Here is a 21,933-nt window from a genome sequence, read left to right on the forward strand (position 1 = left end):
GACGGCAGGTTGATTCTTCAGTTAAGTCATGGAAAACATGTGGAAGCAACTTCAAGTAATGAAACAAATACTTAAGAGGGTGAAGCTGGGGTGATTATTAAACAACTGTGGGAATGACTTAACTGTTTGACTGTGCTATCACTTTAATTACGGGGTAATTTACGCTTTGTTTCCATAGTAAAATGCAATTATGGCTACTTAAACGTGCATAAATAATTGAGAAGGACATGTGTTACAAGGATTTCGTGATGTCATAAACTTGAAGTGTTTAAGAATAGAAATTCACACAATAACGAGACAAGATTTAGAGAGAGCTCTTTTATTTCAAAAGAAAGCAGTCAGAGAAAAATGTACCAACAAAAAAAACAATCCACAAAAATGTAAAAGCGAAAGACAAGAAGGCATGGTATTTACAACAGCGGACATCTTTTTTGGTGTTACAGATTTCATCAAATCACGTCGACTAACTCTTGGTGCTCTTCTTTCACTTTTTGTGGAAAGTAAAAATGACCGTAACAATTTAATGCTCATAGACGGACAGAACGTTTGAAGAGTCCCCTAGGCAGGAGTATAGATAGATGGCTAAGGCACAGAGTTTCCCCCTGAAACTTTAGGAAACTTTGACGTTTTCCCCAGACACTTCGGGAAACGTTGAGTTCAGAGACGTTTGTGCAACAGTTGCTGAATAATACATTCCAGCAGAGAGAACAACAATCTGTCATGATGTTCTCTGAAAGGCGAAGAATAATATTAAAAGCTTTACCCAATTCTGAGTCATTCCTTACTCCTTAGATCTGTCCAAAACATTGAAACAGGTTATGTACCTAAAATCACTCTGTGCCCAACTAGCAACAAGTAACACTAGCTATCAGTTCTTCTTTTACTATAATTCCACTTCATAATCTTTCCACACTGCATCGGTATTTACATAGAATGAGTTTTAAACATATTTTCAATCCAAAATATTTATGTACATTTTCTTCATTTTTTTGTAACAAAATAGGACTTTTACATCGAGTAACATATTTCAATTCACTTCTCGAGAATGATAATTGTACTTTTGAACAATGGGCAAAGTATTCGTCAATTTAAGTATTCGTTTCAATGTGACAATGGCACTGCCAGTGAAAGGAGGTCAGGGTCACATCTGTATCTAGCTGTTAATGTTATTAGCTAGCTAGCTAGCTAATACAGAGAAATAGTAACAGAGTCTTTTTGTAGGCACTAAATCCTCCATGGTTTGTTGGACAAAGCCTATGGGAAAATGAATGGCAATTTTGTAGGGTTTTTGGATAAACACTGAAAATAAGGTCTGTGGTTAACACAGGCTTAGGAGATCTTATACGTTTTGTTCTAGGAGATAATCTTCATCAGCTAACGTCACATAAAGGCTTCATAATGAATAAAGGTCATGTTAACTGACTGATATTATCTCATAGAACAAAGTGTACTGTATAAGATCTCCTAAGCCTGTGTTAACCTCTGACCTTATTTTCAGTGTTTATCCCAAAACCCCATTCTTTCCCCATAGGAAAGGCTGAACAAACCAAAGGTAACTCACTTCCGGGTTTTAGCACTAGAAGCTGGCGAGCCCTATATAGGCAAAATTGCCCTTCTTTGTAACCATGGCAACAACACACAACAGTTCAAGTTTGAGTGACAGGACTGACACTTATTAGGATCGATACATCCAACAAGGTCCAAGGTGAACTTGGGCCATTGATTAACTCACTAATGATCGCTGATGAGCCCTGGTGAAAACATTCACTTAGCACGTTTGACTGCCAAATCATGTTGACAATCACAGATTGGATTCTAAATTGGGACCAAATTAGGTTGTGAGGAGAATTGAGTTGAAGCCAAACAGGCGAAGCGGCAGATCGTAGTTACCCTCCATGGTGGTTGGAGAAGGGGGCACTGTGCTCTAGGCTATGTTTGAACTGTGGTACACTGAGAGAGAGTCTTGATGGCAGCAAAAGAACTTAGCATGTAGTAGAACAGGTGAAAACCAAAGTTGCCTGGGCCCAATCCAACAGTTCGTTGATCAAGATACAAGATATAATTCACTATTTGTTTCCATTTTTGCCACAGCATGAACAGCATCATCAATCACTAACATCCTGGTACTGACACGGAACCGAGTAGGAAATGTAACATCGCCATGAAATGACTTCAACACACATTTTGGAGAGTTTCTGTCTTTTTGTTGTATACTTCTCTGTTAGGGAGGTTGTCAGGAGGAAGCTGACCTTTCTGTGACCTTTCAGTCCTGGGTGCTTCCCCGTGTGATGAAGACTTGGCAAACAGTCAACGAAAGAACCAAGACAGGAAGAGCTATTCAGACCGGACAACACGGACACACAGGCGGGCATTAGGTTTGTTGCGCCCAAAATAGGTATACAGGTTCATTGGGGCATCGGCCTTTGTAAATAAAGGCAGTTTCTCTTTACAAAAAAATATTTATCGAGCTGCCAAAGCAGCGTTGTAGTCATTTAGTCATTGACTAAAAATATTCTGTATTTATATAAACTTATAAATAAATAGCAACTTGTGGACAACTCACTCCATTCACTCTACAATAACTTTGAGAAATATTCTGTTTCATACTTGCAACATAAACTGTCGTTAAAAGCAAATTAACAAAACATCTTAGAAAAGGAAATGAAAAAATAAGCTTGAGAATGTCTGTTTTCTTGCGAAAGCACAGCTGATATACTTTCATTTCAAGTTTCAGGCTGTCCAGTATGGAGTGATATCAGTGCCAATAGGAACTGAATCTAGTTTCAATCATTCATGAATTGAATTCAACTTCTACTGGCACTAATGCCTCTCCATAGTCCAGTCACACCCACACACCTTTCTCCTGTTCAGGCACTGAAAGTCAATAAGTAGTGCTGTGCCATAGTAACTTTGTCAGTCATACGCAAAGATCGAGGCAAGGAATTTTGCTTTTTTTTTTTAAAGATACATCTTCGCGACACCCTCCGAGGTTGCGGTTCAGTCTATCTCCCTACATGTAGGCCAAACCAAACATGAGAAGCAGGCCTCGTATTCACAAAGCACCTCAGAGTAGAAGTGCTGATCTAGGACCAGGTCCCGCCCTGTCTATATAATCATATTCATTATGATTTAAAAGAGAAAACTGATTCTAAATCAGCACTCGTACTCTGAGAGGCTTTGTGAATACGGGCCCAGAACTTGGTCCACTACCAGTGTCGACTATCCTGTTCCACCCGAACACTCTGACTTCTGACTGACTTCTCAATCGCTCTTCCATTTAGCAGCAGACTAGGCGGCCTTACTAGGTGCTTGGCAAAGCAACATTTGTCTCTACGTCGGACACAGCATCAATCACAGTAAACTCAGCGGTGAGATTCAAATAAATACATTGGGAAACAGAACACGACAAAGCCGGCAAAACCCCCAAAGAGGAAGACTTCAGGAGTCTGAAACACCACAGAACCTTCCCCAGACATTCTCTTCCTCTTCAACGTTCCTACAACCTCCAACCAACCTTAAAAAAAACACAACTTCTGTCTTTTCTCTTCTTTTCTGATCCATTACGTCGACTGAAAAAAAAGGAGACTTAAAAAATAAATTATTTAAACTTAAGACCGGCAGTGTGGCCTCCCGTCCAGCCGGAGGCGCCACTGCTACCTGATGCGCCCGTCGGCGTGCGGCGGAACCAGCTGGGACTTGGGGTCCGGGCTGAGCGAGCTCCAGGGGGTCTTGGCGCAGGTCTGCATGACGGGGCAGGATGTTCCAGGTCCCCCTGTCATGGAGGTGGAACACACGTCCCCAGCCTCCCACATCGCACCCACCAGGCCGTCTACCCAGTGCTCCAAGGCGGGGCCAGTCAGGGCGGCGTTGCGCTTAGCCTGCTCCACCTGGCCCAGGTGTACAGGGATGTTGAGCACGGGGTTGAGTCCGTGGAAGCTCTGCTCCATATAACTGTTCTTGGCTGGTCCATTGTGGAGCTTCAGCGTGTCCTCTGGGGGAGGGAGAGCGAGCGGGAGAGAGATGAAGAGAGAGATGAAGAGAGAGATGGAGAGAGAGATGAAGAGAGAGATGAAGCGAGAGAAAGAGGGGGACAAAAAGGGATTGTTCATGTTTTATGGTGAGACTGTCCTGGAGATAGTGTTCATAAATGGATTGTTCATGTTTTATGGCGAGACTGTCCTGGAGATAGTGTTCATAAAGGGATTGTTCATGTTTTATGGTGAGACTGTCCTATAGATAGTGTTCATAAATGGATTGTTCATGTTTTATGGTGAGACTGTCCTGGAGATAGTGTTCATAAAGGGATTGTTCATGTTTTATGGCGAGACTGTCCTGGAGATAGTGTTCATAAAGGGATTGTTCATGTTTTATGGCGAGACTGTCCTGGAGATAGTGTTCATAAAGGGATTGTTCATGTTTTATGTTGAGACTGTCCTGGAGATAGTGTTCATAAATGGATTGTCATGTTTTATGGCGAGACTGTCCTGGAGATAGTGTTCATAAATGGATTGTTCATGTTCACCACTTTGACTTGATTGTAAAGGGTGGAATGGAACTGTGAACTCATTTGATGAGACCAAACTTTGTGTCACTGGTTAATCACATGCTATTGATTTCTCTAGGGTAAGCCTAAGCCACAAAGTGGGAGACTGCACCAAGTGTCTCAATGACTGCACTTAGTGTCTCTTTATGAAGCCATTGGAAGCTAGGAGGCAGATAGGACCATCTTCTCACACACCATACATTTATAAGCCTCTTCATACCCTCAAGAGATAAAATAATTGCCTAAGCCACAAATTGGTAAAACAACTCAACGACTGTTCCTCGTGTCTTTTTATAAAGCCATTGGAAGCTAGGGGGCAGAGACGAGACGAGACCATGACCTCATCCCTAAAACTCCTGAAGGTAAAGCTGTACATTCCTCAGTGCTCCTAACACCGGGGCGCTTGCCGTCCCTCCTCAGCCTGGCTATTGTACGCTAGCCCAGCTCTCCTCTCCTCTCCCTCTCTCTCTGCCAGTGCCGGGATCGCACCCTGCACCCTGTTAGCCGCTAGCATTTTCACGGGCTAGCGGCAGAGATGCAGTCAGACACCTGGTTGTTCTGCCAAGCTTGCCACTGCCCGGTGCCAACTACCGACTTTACTGTGTGTGTGTGTGTGTGTGTGCGTGCGGGTGTGTGTGTGTGTGTGTGTGTGTGTGTGTGTGTGTGTGTGTGTGTGTGCGTGCGTGCGAGGGCCCACGGTGCCAGCGCTAAGCCAGGGCAACAACAGAAGACACACCACGAAGGCTACGTGCAGTAGAAAGACCTGGAGATAGTCAGGGTTGTAAATCTGTATGGGAAGCAGGTGGAGAGGAGGCCAAGGCTGCAGGATTACTGCCACCACGACCTTCAGGACTATGGGATCTAAGGACATCTAACCCCATCCAACAGGAGTAGGAGCCGGAAGGCTGCTTTCCCAGACACTAAAAAGGATTCTCAATTGAAAGTGCTTCTTTGTCCAAGACCAGGCTTAATCCGTGTCTGGGAAACTAGCCCATAAAGGTTTTTATCCTCAGTACTGTCTCAATGGATAACTACTGTACTGTAGTCCATATAAGGCTGTTTGATACTGAAGCGCACAGGTTTCCATAGTTTCTATGCTGCAGTGGATCTAGTTTAGGACTACTGTTTGCATTATGGGCCAACTGGGCTATTTTAACCCAAAAAGTTTAGTGTAAAACAATCTAAAGTAGAGCTCAGTGTCGCCTCACTTAGGTAATAAAACATTTCAACAACAGTATAACCTCAGAGAGCATAGCAGTACGTCTCAGGATTATCTTCCATAAACAGTGGAGAAAGGGCGTCGATTTACTCTCATCTCCAAAGTCTTTGGGAGTGAATTTAGCATTCTGACTAGGTGCTAGTACAGAGTTTGGAGTTTGAGGGGAAGTGGAGTTAATCCATTTTCTGTTCCCATCAACAGGGATTTCCAACTGAGAGAAAAAGCAAACGAGCGAACTATCAAACAAACAAAAACACTCATGAACAATTGATGAATATTTTAGCTTCCTCTCTCCTCACTCGCACACATGGCCCCAAACCCCACGGCGCGCCAGGGCAAAGCCTGCTAACTTTTATTTGTTGATTCTGTTCATAATTAAAAATGGTCTCAGTGCGATTATAAAACAGGTCGGGCTGTGAATATGCCTCCACACCCGAGGTTAGCATCTCAACTCTCGGGTGACTTTCACAGCAGCCGATTACTCTAGCTAAAACAATAGGGGTCCTGGTCCCTTATAGTTAACACAGGCAGATTGATTTAATTGTGTAATTGTGTTCCTCGGCGTGATATGGAGGTGTTTAACATACTGTTTAGTATGTATGAGAAACACTGAGTGTGATTACGGTCGACTTGGTGACAAACAACTGGGGCTTCCAACGGCTCAGAGGGTTGATTAGAAAGAGCATCGTAAACACAGCAGGGCCTCATGGGAAATGTGCTTTTGTGTTTGCGTGTGTATCCATGATAGGCCTATAACATGACAAGACACACTGCATCAATTATATCACATACATCACAGACTGACACTCATGTCACTTGTAGACCTGCACTATATATAGGCCTATCTCTTACCTTGCCGTACAGGCTAGTGCTTGTTATAAGCCAGTGGTATGTGTGTGTCTGTGGCTGTACTCTTACCTTACCGTACAGACTAGTGCTTGTTATAAGCCAGTGGTGTGTGTGTCTGTGGCTGTACTCTTACCTTACCGTACAGGCTAGTGCTTGTTATAAGCCAGTGGTATGTGTGTGTCTGTGGCTGTACTCTTACCTTACCGTACAGACTAGTGCTTGTTATAAGCCAGTGGTGTGTGTGTCTGTGGCTGTACTCTTACCTTACCGTACAGGCTAGTGCTTGTTATAAGCCAGTGGTATGTGTGTGTCTGTGGCTGTACTCTTACCTTACCGTACAGACTAGTGCTTGTTATAAGCCAGTGGTGTGTGTGTGTCTGTGGCTGTACTCTTACCTTACCGTACAGACTAGTGCTTGTTATAAGCCAGTGGTGTGTGTGTCTGTGGCTGTACTCTTACCTTACCGTACAGACTAGTGCTTGTTATAAGCCAGTGGTGTGTGTGTGTCTGTGGCTGTACTCTTACCTTGTCTTATAGGCTGATGCTTCATATAAGCCAGCGGACTAATCAGAAACCTTGTCTCGGCCACAGGGCTCCAGTGATGCAACACCCGTATGGTCCACACCCCAGGCCTGAGAGGCTGGTTCAGGGGGGGTCTGTAGTGGGTGTACTCTGCGCTGGCGTCGATCAGGATATCGTAGGTGGCAGCGATGACGTTGGTGGGGTCGATCCACACCACGGTGGCGGTCACGTTGGGGCCCTTGGACCACCGCTGCATCCCGACCGTCTCGTCCATGGGACCCATCAGACCACCGAAGTTACGGAACATGCGCTCTTTGGCATCCCACTCTGTGCCGATCTGAGAGAGGGATGGAGGAAGGGACGGAGGGGGGAAGGCGAGAGAAAAGGGAGTTGTGTAATTAATTCACTGGATCTGAAATGTCCAACCGTATAATGTATTTCATGCATACTTTGCATACAACATTAACTGAGGCAAATGAAGAACAGAAAAATAGGCTGAATATGAATTTGTCTCTACACTGTAATGTCATGGGAAATTGTAGTTGTGATATAATATGTATCCCACACCATTCACACAACCATCATGGATCATGTCTACTGTACAGACTCGTGATTTCCAGTGTGTACAGATGTGGGATCTTAATTTGATCACCCAGGTCTAAAAAGGCTTTCCACTTTGACATTTTCAGACTTGATTTTCCCTTAGGAATAATGCTGTAGCAAACTGGTTCAAATTAAGATCCTACATCTGTATACTAGTCTCACTTCATCTGTAATGTCAGCATTGATGTGCAGCTTCAAACATTAGTACAGCCGTTACCTATCATGTCTAGAGTAGTGCATTATGTGATTTCCAGTATGTCTATGTCTATACTTTCTATGTGTATAGGCTTATACAGGATTTCCAGTATGTCTACGTAAGATAGTCTCAGTTGATGTGTAATGTGAGTGTTGGTTTGCAGCTTCCTGTGTGATCGATGGACAGGCCGACTGAGGCAGCAGTGTATATGTTGAGTGAAGAGTGAACACCTTGACTAACCCTCTGGGGGGCTGGGGATCAATCTATAACAACACAGACAGAGACATAGAGAGAGCCATAGAGAGAGAGAGAGAGAGAGAGAGAGAGAGAGAGAGAGAGAGAGAGAGCAGAAGAAATAGAGACTTAGAAAGAGAGAGACAGAGAGACAGAGAGACAGAGAGAGAGAGACAGACAGACAAACAGAGAGAGAGAGAGAGATGGGAAGATGAAAAGCCCTAACTCCATTTAATTTGGTTAAGACTATTGCTGGAGGGGAGAGAGGTGAGAGATGAATAACTTAGATACTGAGAGAAAGAGAGAGAGATGGAGAATACAGGCAGAGAGAGCATGATGATATAAACTGACGATACAAAACATTAGACTGACCAGGTGAATCCAGGTCAAAGCTATGATCGCTTATTGCTGTCACTTGTTAAATCCACTTCAATCAGTGTAGATGAAGGGGAGGATCATTTTTAAGCCTCAAGACAATTGAGACAGGGATTGTGTTTGCGTGCCATGCAGAGGGTGAATGGGCAACTCAAAATATGAAGTGACTTTGAATGGGGTATGGTAGTAGGTGCCAGGGACACTGGTTTGTGTCAAGAACTGCAACGCTGCTGGGTTTTTCACGCTCCACAGTTTCCCATGTGTATCAAGAATGGTTCACCACCCAAAGGACATCCAGCCAACTTGACACAAATGTGGGAAGCATTGGGGTCAACGTTGGCCAGCATCCTAATGGAACGCTTTCGACACTTTAGGGTTTCTTAATGTTTGGTATACTGTACTCAGAGACATGACTATATATAGTGAGATGGATGGACAGAGAGTGTAGGAGGACAGAGAGTGAAGATCAGAGATAGTGAAGGAGGACAGAGAGTGAAGATCAGAGATAGTGAAGGAGGACAGAGTGAAGATTAGAGATAGTGAAGGAAGACAGAGAGTGAAGATCAGAGATAGTGAAGGAGGACAGAGAGAAAGAGGATGCAGATTAATCTAAGGCGCTTGTGGAAACATGAGGAGGGAAGTTGATGAGAGATGATGAGGAGGGATGATGAGGAGAGATGATGAAGAGGGATGATGAATAGGGATGATGAGGAGGGATGATGAGGGTGATGAGGGATGATGATGATGAGGGATGATGATGAGGAAGAATGATGAGGATGAGGTATGATGAGGAGGGATGATGATGATGAGGATGAGGGATGATGAGGAGGAGGGTTGATGAGAAGGGATGGTGAAGGCTTGAGGATATGCTCATCCTTACACCCAGTGATTAACACCAGACCACAGATCAATGGGCTGACTGGAACACTCCACTCAATATTAGGCCGACTGAGAAATGAGTCTATACACTATAAATAGACTCAACCTCCACAGAGAAATTAGTGGTGTGGTGTGGTGTGGTGCGGTGCGTGTGTGTGTGTGTGTGTGTCACGATGTCGGAAAACATAAACTGTGAGAGGATCTTGGCTTTCACTTTAATTCACTCTTCACATTAGTGTGTGTGTGTGTGTGTGTGTGTGTGTGTGTGTGTGTGTGTGTGTGTGTGTGTGTGTGTGTGTGTGTGTGTGTGTGCATGTGTGTGTGTGTTTTGTAGTTTTGTAAAGTGATGGACTTTGGTAATTCAATTTTGTAATTTAACTGACCTCTATTCTCTCTATCAAAACTAGATTGTCCTTGTGTGTCTGTGTGTACGTGTGTGTATGTGTGCGTGTTTTCACACTGCCTGAGCCATAAGTGGATCTTGCCAGCCTGTGATGCACTTCCGTAATTCATTTTGTAATTCAACTGACCTGTATTTTCTCAACCAAAACCATATTTTCCTTGTGTTTGTGTGTATGTGTGTGTGTTTGTGGTTGTGTGTGTGGTTGTGTGTATGTGTGTTTTCACACTGCCTGAGCCATAAGTGGATCTTGCCAGCCTGTGATGCACTTCCATAATTCAATTTTGTAATTCAACTGACCTGTATTTTCTCAACCAAAACCATATTTTCCTTGTGTTTGTGTTTGTGGTTGTGTGTATGTGTGTGTGGTTGTGTGTATGTGTGTGTTTCACAATGTCTGCAACAACAACTGGAGGATATTGCCCTGCCTCCCTTCAATTCAATTCACCTCAATTTAGTGTGCAAAATTGGTACCCTTCAACTCAATAATGTTACCGACCCCTATTTTCTCTACCAAACTACTACTTTCCCTGTTAGTATCCTCAACATCCTTAACTAGAACGTCTATCAGCTATGCTATTCATTCTCTGCAGGTCTGGAAGAGTATCCCTCATGCTAATTCATTATAATCTATTCTATTCTTATTGATTCTATTCAATTTGTTTTCTATTCTATTTCAGTTTTCCTCACTGGCATATCACACCATAAACATCACATTGATTGTCAGTGGTTTGATTCTAGGCCACAGACTGAAATCAAAAGCGTATTGACTGAGGAAATGCCACTATAACCCACTGGCTGCAGGCTACCGCCTCCCGACTCTAAATTGTTCTGTGAGAAATCTGGGTAAGGTACTATGGGCATAGATAACATTGGATTTCAGTAATGGTTTTGGCTCAATTCTATTTCAACTCCATCAATTCAGGAAGTGAATGGAAATGCAATATTCTCATTGAAAATGAATCATACTTTTCATATCTTGAAATAGAATTTTAATGAATCTCCTGAAGCGACTGTATTCTGGAGAGTGGAGACAAACAGTAACACAGCTACAAATCCACAGTTCATTGAGTGTACGACCGTACTGACCACCTGAGAACCGGTCAAACAGGGATTAACCTCTGACCCACTTCAGGTTCATCCGATGACCTCCGACCTTTTCTCTACACTTCACTTCAAACCCTGGTCCAACACCTCAGCTTGTTTAAGTGTATGATCTTAACTCACACTTGACTTAGTGACAGAACAGTAGTACTACTGCTACCAGCCACCCCTGTCCTTCACTGCTGATCTGGAAACCCTGGAGTCAAACCCCTCACCCTGTAGCATGCATCCCTTTCTCATTCCCTCACCCTGTAGCATGCATCCCTTTTTCATTCCCTCACCCTGTAGCATGCATCCCTTTCTCATTCCCTCACCCTGTAGCATGCATCCCCTTTACATTCCCTCACCCTGTAGCATGCATCCCTTTCTCATTCCCTCACCCTGTAGCATGCATCCCTTTCTCATTCCCTCACCCTGTAGCATGCATCCCTTCTCATTCTCTCACCCTGTAGCATGCATCCCTTTCTCATTACCTCACCCTGTAGCATGCATCCCTTTCTCATTCCCTCACCCTGTAGCATGCATCCCTTTCTCATTCCCTCACCCTGTAGCATGCATCCCCTTTACATTCCCTCACCCTGTAGCATGCATCCCTTTACATTCCCTCACCCTGTAGCATGCATCCCTTTACATTCCCTCACCCTGTAGCATGCATCCCTTTCTCATTCCCTCACCCTGTAGCATGCATCCCCTTTACATTCCCTCACCCTGTAGCATGCATCCCCTTTACATTCCCTCACCCTGTAGCATGTATCCCCTTTACATTCCCTCACCCTGTAGCATGCATCCCTTTCTCATTCCTTCACCCTGTAGCATGCATCCCTTTCTCATTCCCTCACCCTGTAGCATGCATCCCTTTCTCATTCCCTCACCCTGTAGCATGCATCCCTTTCTCATTCCCTCACCCTGTAGCATGCATCCCTTTCTCATTCCCTCACCCTGTAGCATGCATCCCCTTCTCATTCCCTCACCCTGTAGCATGCATCCCCTTTTCATTCCCTCACCCTGTAGCATGCATCCCTTTACATTCCCTCACCCTGTAGCATGCATCCCTTTCTCATTCCCTCACCCTGTAGCATGCATCCCCTTCTCATTCCCTCACCCTGTAGCATGCATCCCCTTCTCATTCCCTCACCCTGTAGCATGCATCCCCTTTACATTCCCTCACCCTGTAGCATGCATCCCCTTTCTCATTCCCTCACCCTGTAGCATGCATCCCTTTTCATTACCTCACCCTGTAGCATGCATCCCCTTTTCATTCCCTCACCCTGTAGCATGCATCCCCTTTCTCATTCCCTCACCCTGTAGCATGCATCCCTTTTCATTACCTCACCCTGTAGCATGCATCCCCTTTTCATTCCCTCACCCTGTAGCATGCATCCCCTTTACATTCCCTCACCCTGTAGCATGCATTCCCTTTACATTCCCTCACCCTGTAGCATGCATCCCCTTTTCATTCCCTCACCCTGTAGCATGCATCCCCTTCTCATTCCCTCACCCTGTAGCATGCATCCCCTTTACATTCCCTCACCCTGTAGCATGCATCCCCTTTTCATTCCCTCACCCTGTAGCATGCATCCCCTTTCTCATTCCCTCACCCTGTAGCATGCATCCCTTTTCATTACCTCACCCTGTAGCATGCATCCCCTTTTCATTCCCTCACCCTGTAGCATGCATCCCCTTTACATTCCCTCACCCTGTAGCATGCATTCCCTTCACATTCCCTCACCCTGTAGCATGCATCCCTTTTTCATTCCCTCACCCTGTAGCATGCATCCCTTCTCATTCCCTCACCCTGTAGCATGCATCCCTTCTCATTCCCTCACTCTGTAGCATGCATCCCCTTCTCATTCCCTCACCCTGTAGCATGCATCCCTTTTCATTCCCTCACCCTGTAGCATGCATCCCTTTCTCATTCCCTCACCCTGTAGCATGCATCCCCTTTACATTCCCTCACCCTGTAGCATGCATCCCTTTCTCATTCCCTCACCCTGTAGCATGCATCCCTTTCTCATTCCCTCACCCTGTAGCATGCATCCCCTTCTCATTCCCTCACCCTGTAGCATGCATCCCCTTTTCATTCCCTCACCCTGTAGCATGCATCCCTTTACATTCCCTCACCCTGTAGCATGCATCCCCTTCTCATTCCCTCACCCTGTAGCATGCATCCCCTTCTCATTCCCTCACCCTGTAGCATGCATCCCCTTCTCATTCCCTCACCCTGTAGCATGCATCCCCTTTTCATTCCCTCACCCTGTAGCATGCATCCCTTTCTCATTCCCTCACCCTGTAGCATGCATCCCCTTTTCATTCCCTCACCCTGTAGCATGCATCCCTTTCTCATTCCCTCACCCTGTAGCATGCATCCCCTTTTCATTCCCTCACCCTGTAGCATGCATCCCCTTCTCATTCCCTCACCCTGTAGCATGCATCCCCTTCTCATTCCCTCACCCTGTAGCATGCATCCCTTTCTCATTCCCTCACCCTGTAGCATGCATCCCCTTTTCATTACCTCACCCTGTAGCATGCATCCCCTTTTCATTCCCTCACCCTGTAGCATGCATCCCTTTCTCATTACCTCACCCTGTAGCATGCATCCCTTTCTCATTCCCTCACCCTGTAGCATGCATCCCCTTTCTCATTCCCTCACCCTGTAGCATGCATCCCTTTCTCATTCCCTCACCCTGTAGCATGCATCCCTTTTCATTCCCTCACCCTGTAGCATGCATCCCCTTTTCATTACCTCACCCTGTAGCATGCATCCCCTTTTCATTCCCTCACCCTGTAGCATGCATCCCTTTCTCATTACCTCACCCTGTAGCATGCATCCCCTTTTCATTCCCTCGCTCTACCTATTACCCCCCCCCCTTCCCTACCCCCCTCTCCATAGATCTTAATTGACAAACAGAGGACGTGGGTAAGGATGCCAGCTATCTCAAGCTGTCCCAGGGGAGTGCTCCGGGCCTGGGTCTAGCTGCATTCAACACCTGCATTACCTCCATACACAAAGACTGACACTAATAAGGCCCAGAACCCAACAGGACCCTGGGGGCCTTTGTCTGTTTCGCACACACACACACATGCACGCACGCACACACAGTATTTTATTTTTTTTTAAATCAAGACCAGATGTGATCTGGTTGGTTGGACGTGGCTGCCCGCACCACTGCCTGATGGAAATTGATTTGTCATGTTTTATGGGGAGGTGTTTGACTCTGGCGCCAGTGAGGTTGTTGGGGTGTGGTGGAGGGGAAGAGGGATGGGGTGGAGGGTTTTAAGGTTGAGTTGCCAGGTCAGCAGTGGTAGTACCACTGTAAGACGTAATGTGTGAGTAGAGGGCTTAAGCTACAAGATGAAGTGTTGTGCTGCTGAGGTAATGCTGGGGAGGGGGTGAGGTTGCCAGGTCAGCAGTGGAGGACAGAGGGAGGGTGACGTACTACTGTACTGTAGCTAAAGTGTTAGTAGAGGACATAAACCACAGCATTAGGTGTTTTGACGCGGGTGCCCATGGGGGGAGGCGGGTTGCCAGGTCTTAGGTTGCCAGATCAGTAGTGGGTGACAGTGGGAGGGTGACGTAGCCTACTACTGTACGTATACCGTGAGTAAAGGCGCTTACAATACAGACAGGCAGCTACTACTGATACCTCTGTCCTGCCTGTTCTGCTTATGCAGAGTTAGAGGGAGGTGGAGGAAGAGATTGGAATGAAAGGAGATAGAGACAGTCTTGTAAAGGGATGCATGGGGTTAGAGGGAAAGAGAGAGAGAGGTTATAGGTAGGAGGGACAGACTGTGCTGCCTCCCCAGTTTATGGTAGAAGTTAGAAGGGGGCAGAGGGAGAAATTGTAGGCGGTAGGAGGGAGAGACCTTGTAAAGTCATACATGATATACAGACCCACCGGACTACATAGGAATCTACTACCACCGCTACAACTGTCGTCTGTCAGTAGGGGAGTAGTCTGTCATCTATCCCTCACTTATTTAGGATAGTTGTTGGAAGCAAGTCTATTAAGACCACTGTGGAGAGGTAGAGAGCAATGTTAGAGAGTTTAAAAATTAGGCAGAGAGAGAGTTTATAGATGGAAGGAAAAGGCTGTATTTTAAAGTTGTGCTGCAGACATGGTTTATCTGCCTGACAGACATTCACAACAGTCAACTATAACTGCTTAGCTCTGTCATGACCGTCTATCTGTCCTCTGGCTGCCTGACTGACTGACTGACAGTCATTGTAACTAAGCAACCGACAGAAAGTCCTTTGCGATGTCGAGTACTCAGATAAAGTCGTGCCAGCGTCGTTCTGCTGTCACTCACAACTCTTTAGACTAGAACGCCTCAGAGGCTTCCCTGTGCCCATGACTGCCTCACAGTCTAGTGTCGCTTCGGAACTGTTACAAAGGTCAATAGGTCGAAGGTCAAGAGTAAAAGGTCCGATTTACTCCGACTTATCACCTCAGAGTGCTCAGAGGGAAATCATACGAGGACATCAACTGACATTTCAGAGGGTTCTACTTGACAGTGTGAAAACCAGAAAAAACGATCGCTCTCATCCACTCACTCTCAACCCCCCCATGATAAACAGAAAAGACGATCGCTCTCATCCACTCACTCTCAACCCCCCCATGATAAACAGAAAAGTGCTCGCTGGCTCACTAAGACATAGCTGATGTTAGAAAACGTCCTCAGAAGTAGAAATAGGGTCATTATTTATACTAACATAACTACGCTATCAGGAAGCCGTTCGGGCATGAAGGTGAGTAGTCTACGTTTCATTAGTAAACAACAAATAAGCAGCAGGTGAGGCGCTAATCCACATCAAATCTGATGAATTCAATCAATTTACATTTTACAAGGCTACCAATCCTGTGTTTTAATGCCTGCCGCCAATGTGTGTGTGTGTACTCTCTGCAAGGTTGCCATAACGATGAATATAGCTAAGGTCACCATGAACTATATATCTGATCTGGCCAATCATATTTTATACAACATGCTTCTCTGTGCCAGACACTTCAGGGCTTGTATATACTGCTAACACATAGAGGTCATTGTTTGACTAAGTGGCTGGACAACTGCCGGGCACTCTAGTCTAAATGACAGGGGCTGCTGAAGGACTGCGAATGTTACGTGAACATTAGGTAAAAGTTGTAGCCTACAACCTCGAAACAATGTACCTCAGTTAATGGTCAGGCTGACTGACCATTACGTTGTCCATTGACTGGATAATGAATCAATACAGGAGCCGGTGATAGAAATGAATGTGCTGAAAGATCTGCTAAAGGTAATGTGAACGTTACCTCAACGTTGCGCAACCCACAACATGGACATGTTACCTCAGCAAATGTTCTCAATTGACGATGTGAACTTTCCTCCACTTCTAAATGGGATGAGTTGGCGATATTTTTCAGAGATAAGATAAACAACAATAGGCTGGGTATCAGTCAAGCAAGAACTGATGAGAAGTTTGATGATATGTGACCTAGCCAACCAGGCAAAGGCACTATGGATTTATTTTCCCTGGTTGACACAGACATGCTCAGGAAAGTGATATCACAACTTAACAACTTAAGTCTTCGACCTGCATTCTCGATGCTATCCCCACCACCTTTTTCAAAATTGCATACCTTTTTTTAATTGCATATCTGAAGAAGTGTAAGCTATTGTTAATCACTCCCTGTTCACAGGCACTCTCCCCACTGCAATAAAAAAAGCTATTATGAAACCCCTTCCGAAGAAAAGTCATCTAGATTCTTCAGCTTTTAGCAATTTTCAGCCAATCTCCAACATTCCATTCTTAAGCAAAATTCTGGAGAAATTGGTTTTGAAACAGCTAAATGATTTTTTTAAGTGCCAACTGTATTTTTGAAAAACCACACAGCACAGAGACAGCCTTAGTTAAAGTGGTAAATGATCTTACAGCCAACACAGATGCCAAACATCTCTCTGTTCTTGTACTCTTGGATTTAAGTGCTGCATTCAGCACTGTTGACCATGATGTCCTTCTGGACAGACTGGAGAGGTTGGTTGGCCTCCCCAGTTCTACATTGGTTTAGGACCTATTTAATCGGCCGAGAGTTTTTTGTCACCCTTGGTGAACATAACTCAGAGAAAATACATATCACATGTGGCATTTCACATGGTTTGATTTTGGGTCTGGTACCGATCAGTTTATATATGTTACCCCTTGGCAGAAAGCACAGCATTGATTTCACTGCTACGCAGACGATACACAACTTTACATTTCTGTGTCACCAGACAATTTTAGCTCCGCGGATAGATTAGACTGTATTAGTGATTTAAATACCTAGATGGCTCACAACTTCCTCCAGCTAAATCAAGACATGACCGAGGTACTTATTGTTGGACTACTGTGTAGCTCTCCTGTCTGTGTCACGCCCTGATCTGTTTCACCTGCCCTTGTGATTGTCTCCACCCCCTCCAGGTGTCACTTATTTCCCCCAGTGTATTTATCCCTGTGTTTCCTGTCTCTCTGTGCCAGTTCGACTTGTATGTTTCCAAGTCAACCAGCGTTTTTCCCGTTCTGCTTTTTGCTGTTCTCCTTTTTCTAGTCCTCCCGGTTTTGACCCTTACTTGTTTCTGGACTCTGTACCCGCCTGCCTGACCATTCTGCCGTCCTTGACCACGAGCCTGTCTGCCCCTCTGTACCCGCCTGCCTGACCATTCTGCCATCCTTGACCACGAGCCTGTCTGCCACTCTGTACCTCCTGGACTCTGATCTGGTTTTGACCTTTTTGCCTGTCCACGACCATTCTCTTGCCCACCCCTTTGGATTAATAAACATTGTAAGACTCCAACCATCTGCCTCCTGTGTCTGCATTTGGGTCTCACCTTGTGCCTTGATAGTCTGGTCTACGCAAGAAAGCCATTGGTCAACTGCAAAACATACAGAATGCTGCAGCACGGTTACGGACCAAGACCAGACGAAGAGCACACATCATACTGGTTTTAACCTCTGCTTGTCCTGGAGGAATCATTCTCTTGATTTGTAAATCAATCCACGATTGTGCACCCCAATACATGTCAGACATGCTTTTAAGTTATATACCCAGTAGGTCCCTCAGGTCCTCTGGCACTGTCCTTTTAACTATCCCAAAGCCTGGGACCAAGAGGCAAAAAGAGGCCACCGTTAGTTATTATGCCCCCAGCCTCTGGAACAACCTGCCAGAGAACCTGAGAGGGGCTGAAACAGTGGACATATTTAAAAGAGATCTTAAAACACTTTTTTTTTTATCCTCCTATGTTAGCTGTGTAGTAAATACTTCTGTTTTTATTTTCATTGTTTTTATTTGTTTTTTTCCCCTGTGAAACACATTGTGTTGCATTCCATGTCTGAAATGTGCTGTAGAAATAAAGCTTGATTTGGAGGCACCGTCTACTGAAAGAGTGTAAATATTATGTGACTGTTATAAGAAATTTGCATAAATGTTACAACTCCAACCCAAAAAACGGTGTGTCAGTTACCTCAGCGAACTGTAGCCTGGTGAAGCTACTGTATATAAGGTGTGTCTACTTCTAAAAGATGACTGTCACGCCCAGATCTGTTTCACCTGTCTTTGTGCTTGTCTCCGCCCCCACTCCAGGTGTCGCCCATCTTCCCCATTATCCCCTGTGTATTTATACCTGTGTTCTCTGTCTGTTGCCAGTTCGTCTTGTCTTACCAGCGTGCTTTCCCGTCTTCCTGTTTCTCAAGTTCTGCATGCTGTGCTGTACCTTCCTGACTCTGACCTGATTACGAACCTCTGCCTGCCCTGACCTCGAGGCTGCCTGCTGTCCTGTACCTGCCTGACTCTGACCTGATTACAAACCTCTGCCTGCCCTGACCTCGAGGCTGCCTGCTGTCCTGTACCTGCCTGACTCTGACCTGATTACGAACCTCTGTTTGCCCTGACCTCGAGGCTGCCTGCTGTCCTGTACCTGCCTGACTCTGACCTGATTACGAACCTCTGCCTGCCCTGACCCCGAGGCTGCCTGCTGTCCTGTACCTTCCTGACTCTGACCTGATTACGAACCTCTGCCTGCCCTGACCCCGAGCCTGCCTGCTGTCCTGTACCTGCCTGACTCTGACCTGATACGAATCTCTGCCTGTCCTGACCCCGAGGCTGCCTGCTGTCCTGTACCTGCCTGACTCTGATCACAAACCTCTGCCTGTCCTGACCCCGAGGCTGCCTGCTGTCCTGTACCTGCCTGACTCTGACCTGATTACGAATCTCTGCCTGTCCTGACCCTGAGGCTGCCTGCTGTCCTGTACCTGCCTGGCTCTGACCTGATTACGAACCTCTGCCTGTCCTGACCCCGAGGCTGCCTGCTGTCCTGTACCTGCCTGGCTCTGACCTGATTACGAACCTGCCCTTTGCCTGCCCCACGTTTCTAATAAATCATCTGAGAACTGTACTATCTGCCTCCTGTGTCTGCATCTGGGTCATACCCGGAGTCGTGATATCACAGTGTTACTGTTCTGGGAATGTTATGTGAACATTACCTAAACGTTATACAACCAACAAAAGAAGGACAGTTACCTCAGCAAACTGCAACCTGGTGAAGGTGCTGGGAGGGGAAGCCACCTTGTAGGTCATCCTGGGCATCACCCAGGTCTCCAGGGTCTCCAGCTTGCTGGTTGCCAGGTTAGTGGCGTGGTGCTGGACCAGGTAGCCTTGGAACTGGTCCGACTGGAAGTAGAGATGCACTGACACCGGGTGGCCCATGGGGAAATACCTGGCAAACCAAGAGGAAACACTTATTTTTAACCAACCTTTCTCAACAGACCTTTATCAGTAGCCTGAGTGCAGGTCTGTTTGGGCTATGATGCCAACTGTCACTCATTTTGACCGAGACAGCAATGGAGTTGACAACAACACAAACAAATCTGGGACCAGGCTACTTTATCAGTGTTTTTACCTGGCAACACCAGTGGTAACCCAACAGACAGACCCATTGAGATTCCCATTAGTGAACTTGATATGGTACCAGTGCTGTTTAAAAGGGCAATGGTGTAAGATGAGAGTATCTAGATTAATCTATTGAACAACTACTGGAGACTGCTTACAAATGCTAATGTTTGTAGATGCTAAAGTTCACTAGCGGGGCCTTGCTAATGTCTCAGACGCTAAAGTAAAGGTTAAGGGGATGTGCTTTGCTTTCTGTGATTGTGTGAAGGGAAGAGGCATTAATTCAATGACCTATAACACATCTGTTGCTGTGGAGACAATTATTAAGGATAGGAATGGACAGACTGACTGAGACCAGACTGCAGTTGTAGCCTGCCCCGGACCAGACCAATAAAGTCATTGGGTATATTGGCAGTAATATATTAAGTTAGTCACAGCCCGATGCCTCTGACGATAACCATGACACACCAATTCGTAACACACATATTGTCTAATACAGCGGTTCCCAACCTTTGCCATTCCGGGGACGACCAAATCAATAACTACAACAACAAACTTTTTAATTTATTTTTACAAATACTAAATAATATGCGGAGCAGGTAGTCCTCGGACCACAGGTTGAAAACTGCTGGTCTAAAACAAAGAGGTCAAAACACACACACACACACACCCTCCACACACATACACTAACAAAGTTGAACTTGTCTGGGACACCATTAAGAAGTCAGCTTGATGTTACAATCAGCTTGCCAGTCCAGGCTAGCCCTGACAGCTATATTGTTCTGGGGGCTGTGTGTGTGTGTGTGTGTGTGTGTGTGGAGTGAGTGTTTTTTCTGATTCTGTACATGTGGCAGAAGGCTGGCACTGAGAGCAGAGCAGAGACTGCTGGGAAAATAAACACGGTGTGTTTGTGTTTCTCTCTCTCTCTCTCTCTCTCTCTCTCTCTCTCTCTCTCTCTCTCTCTCCCTCTCTCATGTGTATGTGCCCACAAGCCTTCTCATCAGTATTCCAGTAGTAGAACCAGGAGTCAGTCTGCCTGACAGCGCTGTGTGTGTGTGCCCGTCCCAGCCCGACAGCACTAGCTACCCTGACAAGCAGAACAGCAAATATTTACACCAGCTCACGGAGAGCACTCCACACCCTTCTCTCGCTATCCCTCTCTCCTCCTCCCTCCCTCGTTCCCACTATATAGGGAATAGGGTGCCGTTTGGGACACAGACAGAGATTGACAGAGATGTGTACAATGGCCCCTAGCAGTAATAATAAAGGTTTCCCCACTCTCTGAGACTGAGTCAGTTACTCAGTTATTTATTACAGACCTACAGGGTGGGACTGAAGTACTCACAATTTGAAATATACATTGACTCTTGGGGATGCCTGATGTTGACGTCTTTGACAGTTGTGTGTCTGTGTGTGTGTGTCTGTGCTAGAGAGAGAGAGAGAAAGAGAGGTAGAGAGAGAGAGAGAGGCAAAAGGAGCTAGAGAAAGAGAGAGAGATAGAGATAAAAAGAGAGGTAGAGGTAGAGAGAAAGGAAGAAAGAGAGAGGCAGAAAGAGAGAAAGGGGGCAGAGGGAGAAAGAAAGCGATAGAGAGAGAAGGGAGTGAGAGAGAAGAGAGAGTGAGAGAGCGAGAGAGCGAGAAAGAGAGTAGGTGAAAGAGAGAGAATAGAGTGAATGGGGAGAGATGGGGGGAGAGAGAGGTAGAGACAGGGAGATTGAGAGATAGTGAGAGAGAGAGAAGGAGAGATAGCAAGTGAGAGAGAGAGAGAGAGAGCGAGAGAGAGAAGGGAGAGTGAGAGGTTGAGAGAGCGAGAAAGAGAGTAGGTGAAAGAGAGAGCATAGAGTGAATGGGGAGAGATGGGGGGAGAGAGAGAGATAGAGACAGGGAGAGTGAGAGAGAGAGAGAGAGAGAGAGAGAGAGAGACTGCAGATACATAGAGCCTCCATTCAGCCCTTCCCCACTGGAGTCCCAGCAGGCTGTGAAAAGACAGAAATCCCCCTCTCCTCTCCTCCGTCTCTACTTCTCTCCATCCCCCCATGGCAGCCCCACCCTGTTGTCTCATACAAACACTGTAAGCTCTACAAACATAGCCTCTCATGGCCCCAAACATTG

At 45.8% G+C, this 21,933-nt stretch overlaps 1 protein-coding gene across 1 annotated transcript in view; it reads right to left on the minus strand.

Moving 5' to 3' along the window:
* Nucleotides 1-303: 303 nt before the first annotated feature.
* LOC139424509 (xylosyltransferase 1-like) overlaps nt 304-21,933 on the minus strand; it is a 140,185-nt gene continuing 118,555 nt past the window's right edge. The window contains exons 9-11 of the mRNA XM_071176431.1: nt 19,453-19,648; nt 7,137-7,470; nt 304-3,991 (exon numbers count right to left, since the gene is read on the minus strand). Of these exons, the coding sequence (XP_071032532.1) occupies nt 3,654-3,991; nt 7,137-7,470; nt 19,453-19,648 (868 nt within the window). The 3' untranslated portion in view covers nt 304-3,653. The remainder of the gene's footprint in view (nt 3,992-7,136; nt 7,471-19,452; nt 19,649-21,933) is intronic.

The sequence above is a fragment of the Oncorhynchus clarkii genome, chromosome 13, assembly GCF_045791955.1.
Source record: "Oncorhynchus clarkii lewisi isolate Uvic-CL-2024 chromosome 13, UVic_Ocla_1.0, whole genome shotgun sequence".
Taxonomy (NCBI): Eukaryota; Metazoa; Chordata; class Actinopteri; order Salmoniformes; family Salmonidae; genus Oncorhynchus; species Oncorhynchus clarkii.